This window comes from Sturnus vulgaris, chromosome Z (genome assembly GCF_052056855.1).
Source record: "Sturnus vulgaris isolate bStuVul1 chromosome Z, bStuVul1.hap1, whole genome shotgun sequence".
NCBI classification, from domain to species: Eukaryota; Metazoa; Chordata; class Aves; order Passeriformes; family Sturnidae; genus Sturnus; species Sturnus vulgaris.
In genome coordinates, this window is record NC_142283.1 from 18,114,194 (window position 1) to 18,128,918 (window position 14,725).

Below are 14,725 nucleotides of genomic sequence, written 5' to 3' on the forward strand. Positions count from 1 at the left end.
ACAACTTCATCTTATGATTGTAAATAGACTTTTAAAGTCACTAGGTATGCTCATATGAGAAAAGCTGAGCGTGTGTGGGGTTTGCAGAGTATGTCTTCCTTACGAAATGTTTTCCCTTCATTTTGCTGTTTCAAATATCTGTAGAAGTAGCTGTCTTTGACAAGTGTTTCTTCAGGTATCAGACTTGCCTTAGTGAGTCAGAGAAGGCTGCTGAAGCACTTAGTCATGGTGTTAGATATTCAACCAGAAGAGAAATACAAAACATGAAATCAGGCAGATGGAGTTTTCATTCTTCTGATGTGGTCCCTGAGCGATTAGGTGACCTTGTACCAGAGAACTTGCTTTTCCAAGCTTCTTTTCCCCATTTTATGTTCTATTCCTTCTGTCTTTTAAGTCTTAAGCTAAGTGTTCCTGCCAAAGATAAACTCCAGTCTATGTAAGCATCTTAAAATTGTTACTTAAATTACCAAGTTTTATAAAGGATTGAACACATAATATTATATCTGTACACCCACAGCAACTGGATGCTTCTACTATGATTTTTCTTTTTCAATTAGATACGAATTGCACATATAAAGCAGTACTTTTACATTTCTAATTACATTTATTTTTCAGGAAAATGGTGTTTGGGTGCCACCATTTTCTGATGACATCTGCAGTCCTGTGTCCTGTGGAACTCCAGAGTCTCCAGAACATGGATTTGTGGTTGGCACTAAATACAATTACAAAGATGTGTCTATTTATAAATGTGACTCTGGCTATGAATTACAAGTAAGCAAGCTCAAATCTCCAACACTCTAAACTTTAGGTTGTCATTTTCAGTTCCTGTGTGATTGCTGTGGACTGTCTCAATCACATTGATGCCATAGAAGCTGGATGTCTGCTGGTTTTGTTATTGTCTGTAGAGAGTTCATGGTTTGTTTGAGGCAGTCTTTGAATGGCATAAGGGTATAGTTGAAGCAAATATAAGAATCGCTTTCACAGGTATATGTACAGTAGGTATCTTGCAGTATTTGTGTTTTCCTAACTGAAGTCCTCTGCAAATACACATTACACATGCTTGTGATGATAAGTCATGGAAGAGTTGATTTCTCATGTACTACTCCCTTGACCTGGTTCTGTAGCCAGAGTTAGATTGCAGGTTTTTTGATTCCTTTTCATAGTGTCCCAAGCATTGTGTCTGTGCACCAAGAATTGTGCCTTCCAGACTTAAAGTCCCTCATAAACTCCACTGCCCTCAGTTCTATGGCATTGCTAGATGGTATTAAAGTGATAGATCAAAGGTATTTCGTTTTGTTCATTGGAAGCTTTATTCCCTGGTGAAGCAGGAATCAAAATTCTTTCCTGTCCATTGTTTTTATTACAGCTTCTGTCCCCACCTGAGCTCATTGCTTTCCCAGTATCAGGATTCAGGCTAGCAAGTTCAGGGCTGCCTCAGAGGTGTTTTCAAAAGCTGCAGTGAATTCAGAAATGATAGTAGGTTGCTGAGGAACAGGTAATCTACACTGCCCCCAGGTAATGACAGAGTGAGACATGAGGTGGTGAGGTGTCTCCAGGACAGAGTCTGGCTCTCAGTGCTGGTTCTGAGTGCCAAGCAGAGTGCAGGATTGCACTTCCTTTGTACTGTTGTAACAACAGTAATTAGTTAAGAACTTCATGCATGTAAAATCACCCAGTCAGAAGTTAATTCACTCAGTCAAGATAAAAATAAGAGTTTGGAGAATACTTAGATAACAATGCCTTTTAATTTTTTATGTTGTCAAATATGCAATATCACTGGGGATGAAGGTGTTGGTATTTAGACAAAAAGACAGAGTTGCTGTTCCAAATAATTTTAGGAAGTAATAAACCAGTATTGTTATACAGTAATAAGTTCTTACAACCTTCATAATCCAATTTCGCCACCTAGTGTCAAACTGTGTCCCCGCTATAGATGACAAGTCCTGCTTTTCTCCTTTGGAAAGCAAAGTCCATTGGGCATGATGCCACACAACAACATGTCGAACAGCTGCCCTTTACTGATGGGTCTGCTTTGCAATGAAAGTACATTACAGCAAGGGACAAACATATATTGTTCTCCATGTCTCAGAATAAAATAAGAATTAAATCCTGGGCTATTAGACTGTCTATAAAACTTGTATGTAAGAAAGAAATAATGTAATTTGTAGGCAAATACAAAGAATGAGTGCTTGGGATCTTGTTAAATCAGCATATCATGTCTATCAAACACAAGCTTGTACTTTTGTTGAAAAAATTTCTAGTTGAATTTCCTGTGAGTGAGTCCCGAAAGGAGAAAATTTGTCATTACAACACATTCCTAGGAAGAAGAATTATAAAACTGACAAAAAAAGTGATACTCCAGAGATATAACGACAAGAGAACTAACCAACTGGCCCCAAAAACCTTTGGTTTATAAAGAACCCCCATCATTTTGCAGAAAGTTCTACCATAAACTCTGCTAGTAGACTTGGGCTGTAGTACTTCGTTTTCTCTTTGCATGGGTGGCACATGGAGAAAAATCCTCCTCACCTTGCTGGATACTAAAGCTGATGAGAGAAAAGAGTTAACTAAATCAAAGTTATTCTTTGAACATTTTCTATTGTTTCACAGGGTGATGCAGAACGGACTTGCCAAGAAGACAAGCTTTGGAGTGGCACTGTGCCAGTGTGCAGAAGTACGTTCTACCTGAGCCTATCACTTAATGTTGGCCAAGCGTGGTATCACACAACAGAAATCACTAATGCTCATTTTTCTTTATAAATCATACTGTCTGCATTTACCTAAACATTTTTGGTAAGTACCACTGGTAGGCAGAACCTGGAAGGGCAGAATTGCTGGTGTGTGCAGGTAGTAGTGTGAAGGGAATCCCTGAACCTTTCTGCCTTGCTCCTCTGCAGAGAGCTTCCAGGTTTAAATAGTTCTGACACTTGAAGTCACTTGAAGAACTTGAGTTCTCAGGTTACTGAGGACCTCTGAACACATTAGTTGCCAGGAGTCACAGTCATCCTCAAATGTAACTCTGTGGATATTCTCAAAGGTACTTCGCTTCTCAGATGTTAGTGATGGCAGTTCTGAAATAGGAGTTTCTACATAACTTATGTGGATAATGCTTACATGGCCTTCAGGTGTTGCTGGAAGAGGCAAAGTTTCCTGAGACTTCCTGCCAGCACAGTCACAATAGATTTTTTTGCCTTTAGCACGAAGTGGAAGAATCAAGTATGATTCTGCTCTGCTACAGGAGCAAATTCCTGTCAATGACCAGACAACTGCTGTGTTCTTTCCTATTTCTCAGAGTAAAACCTGTGGAGGTCCTGTGAACAGGACGCACCATATACATTTTGTTTGATTGGAAAGTATTGCTTACATTACAGGAATATCATGTGGACCCCCAGACATGATAGAAAATGGATCTGTTCAGGGAGAGGAGTTCCTGTTTGGCAGTGAAGTTTTTTACAGCTGTGACCCTGGCTTTGAGCTACAGGGGCCAAGCAGAAGGATTTGCCACGTTGACAAAAAGTGGAGCCCTTCCGTCCCTACATGTGTGCGTAAGTAGCAAGCAAAGCAATGTGATGTCCAGGAAAGCTAGGGCAGGGGGAAAGTGTTTTGTCTTGATTCCTCCCTGCCTTTCCCTCCAGCAGAGGGACTGTAACAGGAGGAGCCAGAGGAAAAGCCAGCAGAGAAGTTCTCATTGGCAGTACTTCTCTGATCTGAAGCAATCTCCTTTTGGCACATTGAAATGGCATAAACAAAGAAAGAGTCATGGTGAGGTCAGTAGGGTAGGAATGTGGCCTGCTGTATCTGACTTGCCTTGAATTATGGTATGCAGAGCCTTGGATATCATGTTCATCCCTTCCATGCTAAAGTAAGTATATCCTGGCCACTCAGTATATCTGGATACCACAGCTGTGCTCCCTAGGATCAATCTTGGCTCTCTATCAGGGAAATAACTAATTGAGGGAGCTCAGAAAGAAGGATTTATTATTTATTTCATACAGCTTATAAATAAAATGCCAATATTTATAGTCTTTACCAGGAAATCATTTTCCATCTTTTCTTGCTGATATAGTTCTATGCCTTGCATCTTCCTCTCTTGCCTTTGATGAATTTCCTTGGTCTTCACAGTGTGGGACAGGGGTCAAGATTCTTCTTAACTACTGCCATTGTTCTTGAGCACATATTGAGATCATCTTCAACTGTAGGGGCACAAAGGAGACTGAAAATGCAGCCTCAGGCCTGCACAGAAGAAATATTCTAGCTCCTCTCTTGATTTCAGCATACCTCATATCGTTTTGTCCTGGTTTAGGGCAAATTTGGGAGAAAACCTCCATCGGGCCCCCCCAGGAAGCAAACCTGAGCAGCCCCTCCCCCAAGCGGTTTGGGAAGAAACTTCCTCAGAAAGAAGTGGAAAAAACCTGTTTATTCAACAGGCAAAGCACTGCCCAAAAAAGCACACCAAAAAAAAATTAAAAAAAATACTATACAACAGAACCTCTCACTGCTCTGAAGAGATGGCAAACCCAGAAAGTCTCTCTCCTGTTTGTGTAGCTCAGCTCAGTCTATTCTCAGTCCCTCTGGCACTGGAAAATGGCGCTGCCCAGGCCAGGCCCCGGTGGCTGCAGGTGCGAGCTCCTGGTGCTCCCTCGGGTCCCCAGTCCAGAGCAGGGTCAAATAATTCCAGGAAAAAGGAAAAAACCAAAACTGTCCGGGGAACTTCTCTGTCTCAGTTAGTCAAAAAGTAACAGAAAGCCAAGGAGAGCTCTCTGCTGTCCACCAGGGTGACACAGTCCAGGAGATGAAGTGATGAAACTCCTATCTCTGTGTTCTGAAAACAAGAGCCTCAGACATTCCATCATTTCTCCCCCTTCACTCTCAAATCCAGCCTTAAAGGTACAAAACTTATTTCTGGGCTAAACAGACAAATGGGGATACAATTCAACAGGACAAAGTCACTCCAGGATAGTTATAAGATCACCAAACACACTTTGACACATTTTCAGGTGTCTGCAGAGTGAACCCCAGAAGAAAGGACAGGGAAGGAATTGTATAACTCTTCTCCATGTAACAGTTCTCTACTTCTTTCTTGCTGTCTTTCCATTAATTCAGGCTGAGAACAGAGCCATCAGATACTGTGTGACTCATAGATGGAATAGTTTTCATTGTGTGTATAAAACCCAAAAGTTTCCTTCTCTCCTAGAAATTACTTGTGGGCTGCATCCCTCCATTGAAAAAGCAGAGGCCATTTCTACTGGAAGCACGTACAGAAGTAATGTAACCTTTGTGTGCATCTCTGGATACCATCTTGTTGGGCCCCAGAATATCACATGTCTTGCAAATGGGAGCTGGAGTAAACCCTTGCCATTGTGTGAAGGTAACTCTTTGGTTTCATGTCCTAAACATTCCGATCTGGGATAAGCAATAGCTCCTCCTTTATGCATGCATATCATATAATCCAGAGACTGAGTTGCTTTTGAGAAATCATTCTGTAATGTGGAGTTTCTGGAGAATCTATCAGTGGCAAGAAAGAATGATTTCCATCTTTCTGCCCTACTGGCCCCAGTATGAAGTCATAAATATGTCCTTGCTTCCCCATTTTGCTGGGGCTTTTCTCTGTCACTGAGTGGAGCTTCTTTTTTAGGTTGGCTACATTTCCTTCCCAGGGCTACTGAATCAATGTCCTTCATGATTTTAGTGGTGACTTTAAACATGTTGTGTTATTAATTCAGGAAATATTTGAAGTTCAGGACTAATATCAAGCTGAATTAATAAGACCCCTTCCTTTGCAGAGACCAGATGCAAAATTCCAGTTACCTTGGTGAATGGGAAAGCAATTTATGAAAACAATACAGTTGGCAGTACAGTAACATATCTCTGTGAGAGGGGATACAGCTTGGAAGGAGAACCAGCAGCAGAGTGCACAAGAGATGGAAGATGGAGTAATCCCTTGCCTCTCTGTAAACGTGTGTGTTTGCTTTGTAATGGAAAAGTTTTTGCAGAGGAACAACAGGAGCAGTTATTGATACAAGTTAAAGCAGTAATTTCTCTGACTGTATTATTGTGACAGTAAAAGAACAAGCTGTCTTCTGCATAGATCCCTCTCGCTGGAAAGATGACATAAAATGGAGTTATTATAGTCAACCACTTTATATATAGTAGAAGCAGGTGAGAGAATCATTAGGAGGAGAAGGCAAAAGGGAGACTTTATTGTTGTCCACAGGTGACATATTGACTGGGTGTAAAGGAAAAAGTGCCAGACTCTTCTCAGAGTTGCACAATGATAGAGTGAAAAGCAATGGACACTAGTTGCAATAATGGAAGCTCCAGTGAAGTTTTTGAAGAAACTTCTTACCATCAACAGAGTCAAACAGAGGAACAGAGACCCAGGGAGGACATGAGATCTCCATCCACAGAGTTACTCAATTTTAACTCAAATTTCTGGTTGGGTTCCAGAGTAACTTCTGACCTAGTTGGCCCTGCTTGGGGAAGCAGGTTAGACTTAATGGCTGAATAAATTCTTCTGCAATTCTGTGAAATAGCGCATTATGTATATGTGCACTGTGCCCACACACCCACAGTAGCCTTCCTTGTTGCTGTATGTGTCTGTAAGTAATTTTTAAGACTTAGTGTAGTCTTAGGATGGTTAATTGAGACATTTAGTTTTTGAATTATAAAGTATTTATTCATTTTAGTTTCAAGAAACTGGCATAAATTTCTGCTCTTTATAGAGCCAATATTTTCCACATTGGTGATGAGATCAATAGACCATGCAAAAATAGCCCAGCAAGCTTACAGCCAACAATAAATAAAATTAGAGAGATTCTAAACTCTAATGAATGTCACTAAGTCTCTAATCAAACATCTGAAATTTTGCTGCTCTTTATTCGTCCAGCCCCTCCAAATATGAAGTAGGATAGGTCTGGTTGTCTTTTATAGAAATTTTGTGGTAAACAGGAAGGACAAGAGAGAATGATTTCACTGTAACAAATAAGTAGGATATTTCTCACTTAAACCCTTAGTATGTCCTCTCCTGACATCAGCAGACCGTTATAGCAAGCAGTGATTTAGACATTTTTATTATTATTTTATTACCCAAATCTCATAATTTCAAGCCAAATTACAAATTGGACTCGTACAGCATCCATTTCTATTGCTTTTCCTATCTTTTGCGTTTTAAATTTGCAGAAACTATTCTAAAGGGGTTTCTCTTCCTTCCATCTCTCTCTTCCCTTCTTCTTTTCCCTCACACCCTTACTTTGAACAGCAAACCCATGTCCTGTGCCTTTCATAATCCCAGAGAATGCCCTTCTATCGGAGGTGGATTTTCATGTTGGCCAGAATGTATCCATCAGGTGCAGGGAAGGCTACCAGCTGAAAGGGCAGTCTGTGATCACCTGTAATGCTGATGAGACCTGGACTCCAGCTGCAGCTAAGTGTGAAAGTAAGTACAAGACACACGGTTCCGCAGGGACAGATTCTGCAGGGTACTTTCCAGAGGGCTCTAAGAAGCTCTAGAGAATAGCTGTGTCTTCTTTCTTTCTTACAGAGATGTTCCTTTCAGGAACAGAATTCAGATTCAGAATATGTCTGTGTTGGTTGGTGCTTCAACAGTATTCATCCTACTATTTACTAGGCCCTTCTGCAAATATATTCTTAATTTACTTTTTGCAAGCCCTGCAGCTGGGATTGGTTGTTGAATACCCAAAATACCCTAATAATTATTTCCATGAGATTACAGGTGATGAGACAAGAGTTGCAGGAAGAGGTGCTGCCTTTTATTGTATTTATTGATACTGATAGAAGGCAGTGTCCTTTTGCAAGCATGTCAGAAAGCCTATTGACTTCTTACAAGCAATATTTAGATTCATAAGATCACAGAATGGCTTGGGTTGAAAAGGGCCTTAAAGATCATCTAGTTCCAGCCCCTCCGCCATAGGCAAGGATGCCATTCACTAAATCAGCTTGCTTAGGGTCCCATCCAACCTGGCCTTGAACACTTACAGATATGGGGTATCCAGAGCTTCCTTGGGTAACCTGTTCCACCTCATTACTGTCTGGGTAAAGAATTTCTTTCTAATATCTGAACTAAGCCTTGCCTTCTTTCAGTTTAAACCATCACCTCTTGTTCTGCCCCTACCTCCTCTTAATAAGACCCCTTAAGAAACTGGAAAGCTGCAATGAGGTCTCCGTGAAGCCTTCTCCTGGATCCATGCTGAATAATCCCAGCTCTCTTGGCCTGTCTTGCTAGGAGAGATGCTCCATCCCTCTGATTGTCTTTGTGGCCCTTCTCTGGACTCACTCTAACACATCAATATCTTTCTTGTACTGAGGACCCAGAGATGGATGCAGCACTCCAGATGGGGTCTCACAAGGACAGAACAAAGTGAGATAATCCCCTCTCTCACCCTGCTGGTCACACTTCTTTTGATGCAGCCCAAGACTGAGTTGGCTTTTGGGGCTGCAAGTGCACACTGTTGGCTCATCAACCTCTCACCAAAAAGAAGCCCCAAGTCCTTCTCAGGGTTGCTCTCAGTGACTTCTTCTCTCAGTCTGTACTCATGTTTGGGATTGCCCTGACCTGAGTTCAGCACTTTGCACCTCGACTTTTTGAACATCATGGGGTTTTCATGACCCGTCTTCTTCAGTTTGTCCAGATCCTTGGACGCCATTGCTGATTTACCACCAGAGGTGTGACTGTGGCACCTCCCCTAGATGGCATTGTGTCCAGGGTTAAATCCTGTATCATGTAGGCTCTGCAGCTCACCAACATCTGGATGGTTTCTTTTGTTTAGAGATATCTTGCGGTCCCCCAGCTCATGTAGAGAATGCTCTGATCCGTGGTAGCTTCTATCAGTATGGAGACATGATCACCTATTCGTGCTACAGTGGGTACATGCTGGAGGGGCCCCTGCGGAGCATTTGCCTGGAAAATGGGACATGGACTACACCACCTACCTGCAAAGGTAAGTCTTTTTTATTAACAGAATGATAGCTTAATTTGCCATAAGCACAGAGGTGTCATCCTAGGTGCAATAAAAATTAAAATGAAGTTTTTGCTCGTTTTAGTGCAGTCATAATTTTACTCAGGGCATTTAATTGCAGGTTATTGCTTTATTTCCAAGTTAAAGAGAAGGTTTCCATAATTGTTGTCTTTAATCCCTGTTAGTCTTACAGTTTCTTTTGCTACCGTGTTGCATCCCACACCCAGGATGTTTTCTCCTGACACCTTTTGTCTGGAGCCAGTCATCTTCCTGACAAGCTGAGCTGTTTCAGATAAGCATTGCCAGTTAGTTTTTCAGAGTCAAAAACTGAGCAGTGCAGAAACCAAAATAGAACAAATGTGTGCTTAGTCCCTCACTATGTTCAAAGTGTAGCAGCTCATGAAAATCAATTTGCATAAAGAGGTAGATTGATATAGCTCATTAAATAATACACACTGAGCACTCTAGAAAATTCATAGATTTAACAGTATACCAAAGTCCAGGTTTTCTACACTTGGCATACCAGCAAGCATTTTTAATTTCTCAATCTGTTGAGCTAAAACATGCACTTTTTTTAAAACAAAGAGTTAACTCTTCCATTTAGAACATTCAAGTAAATAAAAAGTTTTGAACAGAAAATGGGGGAAACAAATTAAAAACTGAAGAGATTATTAACTCAACAATAAAAAATATATGTAAGCATATTCAAATACTGACTTAAAGCCATGGATGAGGCACAGCAAAAGAGTTCAGGGTCATTGGGCTTTGGTGGAAGAGATCTTGCCATCTGCCATTTCCATATCAGAAGCTTGGCTTGCCCTTTGCTGCTGGATAGCTGTGGAGCAGTGACTTAGCTGCACCCTGAAGTCTTATTTCAGATTGTGGTACAGCCACCACGACAAATTGAGCTTTAGGTATTCTATTTGGAAGGCAGAAAGCTTTACAACACAGCAGTGGCCAGTCACAAGGAGCCCCATTCCTCTTCACACAGAAGAAGAAAAGTTTGAGGACACTCACCTGAGGACATTGGAGCCATTATCAGAATTGTCAGGTCTGCTTCTCCTCCTGCAAGTCTCAGCTCCCCATATCGAAATACAAGCAACAGTTCTTCCTTCCTCAGAGTCTTTCTGTTTAGGTGAAGAACCATTTGGAGATGGAGGATTCTATACTGTGCTAAGCCTAGAAAATCATGAACTCCTCATCAGTTTTCTAACATGAATTCTGGCAGCAAAATATTATGAATGCTGACACCTAAACAAGTTGAGTTTCCCTACTCTGTGAAAGCAGGCGCTCTCCTAAATTCCTGCATCTGATAGTTATAATGTCTTGCATAAAAGTCATGGATCAGTAGATCATTTTGAGAAGAACTAGAACCAAAGAAGAGGGCTAGCAGCTCCTGAATGTTTCAGGAATAGAGTAGCTCCTAGGTTTGTCTTGGGTTTGTGACTGTGGCTTGCCCCTGGCATGAAGAATTACCCATCAAACAGCCAAGTAGAGAAGATTTGAAGGAAAAGCATCTGAGTTACTTCGGTTGTCATGATGCATCCAAAAGTCTTGTTGGAAATTTGCACTCCCAGAGCACCAAGCTGTTTCTGAAAAGTTTGTATTTCTAAACTGTGATGATTCCACAATTCAAGGGATCTCTGCATAATAGCTGCTTTACCTATGTTAGAATTCATTAGCAAATTATTTGGATATTATCTGTTCCGATTGTAACACTTTGGACTGTTCAACTGTCCCTTTAACATCACCATCTTAACTTTTTATTCTTATTTAATAATTATTAATTAGAAAGAATCCCTCTACTTTATGCCGAGGGATGTAATTGTCTGCTGTTCATGCCACTGGTTACCAGCAGCCAAGAAGGGCTGATCTGCAAAGCACTGTCAAACCTTCTGTTTGCAACACTGCAGTGTTTACTGGGACCGTTCAGAGGAGTAAGTATTAGGGAAAATTATTTCCAAAAAATGCAGTGAAGAGGTGGACAGATGATGAGAATGGAAAACAAAGCAGGATAGCCTGTGTATTAAGAGAGGGGAATAACAATTTCCCTCCTCTTTTCTAAAAGGGAACTTAAAAAGAGCTAAAGATGTTTCTGAAGGACTGTCCTACATTTTCATGACACATGTCAGTGATCCTTCAAAACTGCTTTATAATTCATGTGAGTGATTTTCCTAACAAAAGTCCTACAGGACCCAAGCCTTTGTGGTCTACATCAGAAACGACATGAAAGCACTCTTTGTAATGACTCATGCTGCATTTCTTGTTTATGGCTGTGTGAGTTGATTATTAATGTGTCCTAAGCCTGCTTGAAACATTCTGTCCCGGTTGAACAGGTTAGTTAATGTAAATATTATAATTAAAAAGCAGACTTCTTTAGCCTCTTTGGAAGACCTCTCACCACAGCTGCACTTGCCTGAATCAACACTGGTTAGAGGTTGCTGGCCAGATTCTGATCTGAGTTTCAGGGATGAGAAGTATTAGCCTGGATCTGCTGATTGTAAATATCTGCAGGACTCTTTAGGCTGCACAGCTGCACACAGCTTACCTGACTCCAGTTTCTTCTTTCTGAAGTGTTCTACAACTGTCTTGTCCGTTTGCACTCTTCATGTCTTGCTGACTGTGAGTGGTCAATGTGGAGCTGTCAACCAGGAAGTTTGTACCCCGTCAGCAAACAAGAACATTATGAGAAAGAAGCTTGAGGAAATTGTTTGCTTGCAACCACACAGAAGCTTTTTGCAAAGCTGAGAACAGATAACAGAATTTATTTTTCCCATTCTGACACGTTTGACTTGCAGCACTGTAATGCTTTTGTGTCCCGTGTAGATAAATTTACAAGAGGGTGTCAAAAGATTGAAACAATGGATGTGAAATTTACTAGCATTAACTAAAGTCACAGTTGATCATTCCTATTCTCTCCTCAGCACAACAGGACTGCATTTGCCCTGCTTGCTTTTACTGTAGCAAAAAAGATAGAGAATGAGATCCTACCTTAACTTCTCAAGCATTTATCTAGTCTTGTCCGTTGATAAGAATAATCCTCACAACTACAGACAAGTAGTCTCTGCTTGCCTAAATTGGTATATAGCAAGTTCACACCTAGGCATGATATATTCTCATTCAGTTTCACAACCAAGACCTCGGCAGAAACCCAGGAAAAACCCATTTCTACCTGACATCTGATTGCTGAGTAACGTGGAGTTGCCATCCAAAGCAATTTTTGTAACTCATGAAATATCTGCATCTTCTACATTGACAGAAAGAGAAGATACATTTTGGAGACCTTATTTCATGGGCTTTGAATTTAATGTGGAATATCATTTGTGCATTAATCTTTTATCTCACATCCCAATATACATTTGTGGAATATTGTTTAAGTGGTTGAGATCACACAAAGCTTTAAATGTTTTTTTCATTGCAGAAAAGAAACTTGTTTGGCACACTATTCTGCTTTAGTCAACACCCAGAGACAAGCTGTCTGTGTAGTAATTGATATTTTTACAACAAAAATTTTCAAAATCACTGTTAAAATATTGCAGATTATGTTAACCTTTCAGAGGTCTCTTCATTATCAGCTGAGACTTGATGGAAAGGCTCTTGAGATTGAAAAATAAAATGGCAGAGCTTTGGCCTCATTTCAATAGACTCCAAGCTGTAGCTTGCATTTTGGCATGGCTTAACTCCAGGAGTGACTCAAGTTTGTCTCTCTGAGGGAATGATTTGCATTCTTTCCAATGTAGATTTCAGGTCTGAACAGTGTTTCAGTGTGCCAATCCACTGTTTGTATTTAATGCTAATATTGAACAAGATCTGAAACACTCAGAGCTTAAATGCATATTTTGCTCACCTAATAACTAATTAAAGATAGCAGTTCAGATGCAATTAGCAGTTCAAATTGAGTTTCCTGAGATTATTGTCAGTCTGATTACTTACTTGTTCTATAGTATTGTCTCAAAGCTACAGTTTTTCATTTTCTCTATATAGTATGTACACCAACATGAGAAAGACTGTGCTCCCTCCAATGATCTTTAAGCATAACATGTTTGTGCATAGCTTTTACCTGATTTTCTAAAGTATTTCTGGTTTCCCTGGATGTATGCAGCAAGATATGGTACAGTGCCACAGAAGTGACAAGTCCGAAGTCTGTCCAGTCCAGGCAATATATTGGCCCAGCACGATAGATTCCACTCCAAATTCCTCACTTTTATGATCAGGTGCTTATTGATAGGAATGGAAGCCAAGGAGCACCAGTCAGCATGAATGCTAGGTGAGGGTTATAGTCACACTTCGAGTCCCAGGGATGAACACTTACTGTGCCACTGCTGCACCCTTTTTTGTCACTTTTCATTATGCTGGATGATAGTGTAGTAAAAATTGCCTGTTCTATCCCACAGTTAACCTTACTTTAGACACACTGTATATTATGCCAGATGGTATTATCTTGGTGCTTCATTCCAAGGTTAGAAGAAAGCTTGATTCTATTCCAGAGTCAATTTCAAAGGCCTGGGGAAAGGGGTGAGGAGGCTAATAGGTTTTTATGGTGTATTGTATAGGTATTTTCATTTTGTTTTACAAAAGTTAGTGGGAAAATCAGATGAAGAAAAGTGTCAGCCTTGAAATACTACCCAAGTAATTTATTCAACTATAAATATGTCTACATTTTCATTCTTTCCATTAACATTTTTAAAATTATCTAAATGATTTCCACACTCTTGCTTACAGTACCTAATAAAACACACAGAGCCACGAGATGATGTAGCCCTTGAAATCAAAATCAAGCAATGCTTCTGAACTTCACTGCATTTGTTTGTTCTGCTCTAAGCTTTACGACTGCAGAGGTCTGTGCAAGCTGCTGAGTTGCTAGGCCTCTAACTGACTGTCCTGAGTTTGTAACGAAATCCCGGTGTTTCCAGCTGTCTGCCGGTTCCCGTGCCAGAACGGCGGCGTCTGCGAGCGACCCAACGCCTGCTCGTGCCCAGATGGCTGGATGGGCCGTCTCTGCGAGGAGCGTATGTATATCATCCCTGACTCTCATCTTAAGGGTGCTGTAGGTGAGACAAATGAATCTACTGCGGTGAACCAGAGAAGGCATGAGAGCCAGAACCATAAAAATAATTCGTATATTCTGCTTGACAAATGAAAGAGAACGGAAGGGTATATACTTGGTTTGTTTCTAGGAAAGTAACTGTTCCCTTACATCTTCAAAGCAAAACAAGCAGTTTTTAAATTGATGTGATTTTGTTTCTGGGTGCTCTTTCACTGTGGTTGAAGAGCACCTTGTTTCAGTTCTCCAAAGTCTGTTTCTAATAGCAATACCTGATAGTTTTGGGGAATGAACAGGGCTTAGAACAGAAGAAATGTGAATTCTCAGCTTCCATTTTTATCAGTCTGTGGTTATGAACTTCATCAATTCATGTTCAAATAATGTAATATGTCACCTTTTCCATGCTGTCCCTCCTGAGCTGTGTATTTGTGCCTCACAAATTCTAGACTGGCTTTTCCTGTTATGGATCTCCAAATTATTAGAGAACTGGATCTGTTCTCACTGAAAAGAGCCAAACCTGACTCTTGGCTCTGTCAGAGATTCCCTGGGTGACACTGGAATGCCAGTTTGATCCATGTTTCTCTTCATGGTGGTCTTAGAACAAGGAATTTGGGAGATTTAACCTTTTCAGGCTGTCATAACTGCTGCATGAGGAACCTTATTACTGTACACATAGTCAGGCAGGGGTCTATGTGGATAGAAAAGG

General features: G+C 40.7%; 1 protein-coding gene across 2 annotated transcripts in view; it reads left to right on the forward strand.

The window, feature by feature from the left end:
• The window catches only part of SVEP1 (sushi, von Willebrand factor type A, EGF and pentraxin domain containing 1), a 119,703-nt gene that overhangs the window by 96,147 nt on the left and 8,831 nt on the right, over positions 1-14,725 (forward strand). The window contains exons 40-47 of one of the 2 annotated variants that reach the window (XM_014884085.2): positions 616-771; positions 2,611-2,674; positions 3,372-3,545; positions 5,195-5,368; positions 5,784-5,957; positions 7,259-7,435; positions 8,787-8,957; positions 13,889-13,984. In XM_014884085.2, coding sequence (XP_014739571.2) covers positions 616-771; positions 2,611-2,674; positions 3,372-3,545; positions 5,195-5,368; positions 5,784-5,957; positions 7,259-7,435; positions 8,787-8,957; positions 13,889-13,984 — 1,186 coding nt within the window. The remainder of the gene's footprint in view (positions 1-615; positions 772-2,610; positions 2,675-3,371; positions 3,546-5,194; positions 5,369-5,783; positions 5,958-7,258; positions 7,436-8,786; positions 8,958-13,888; positions 13,985-14,725) is intronic. The other variant, XM_088157354.1, reaches the window with a different exon arrangement.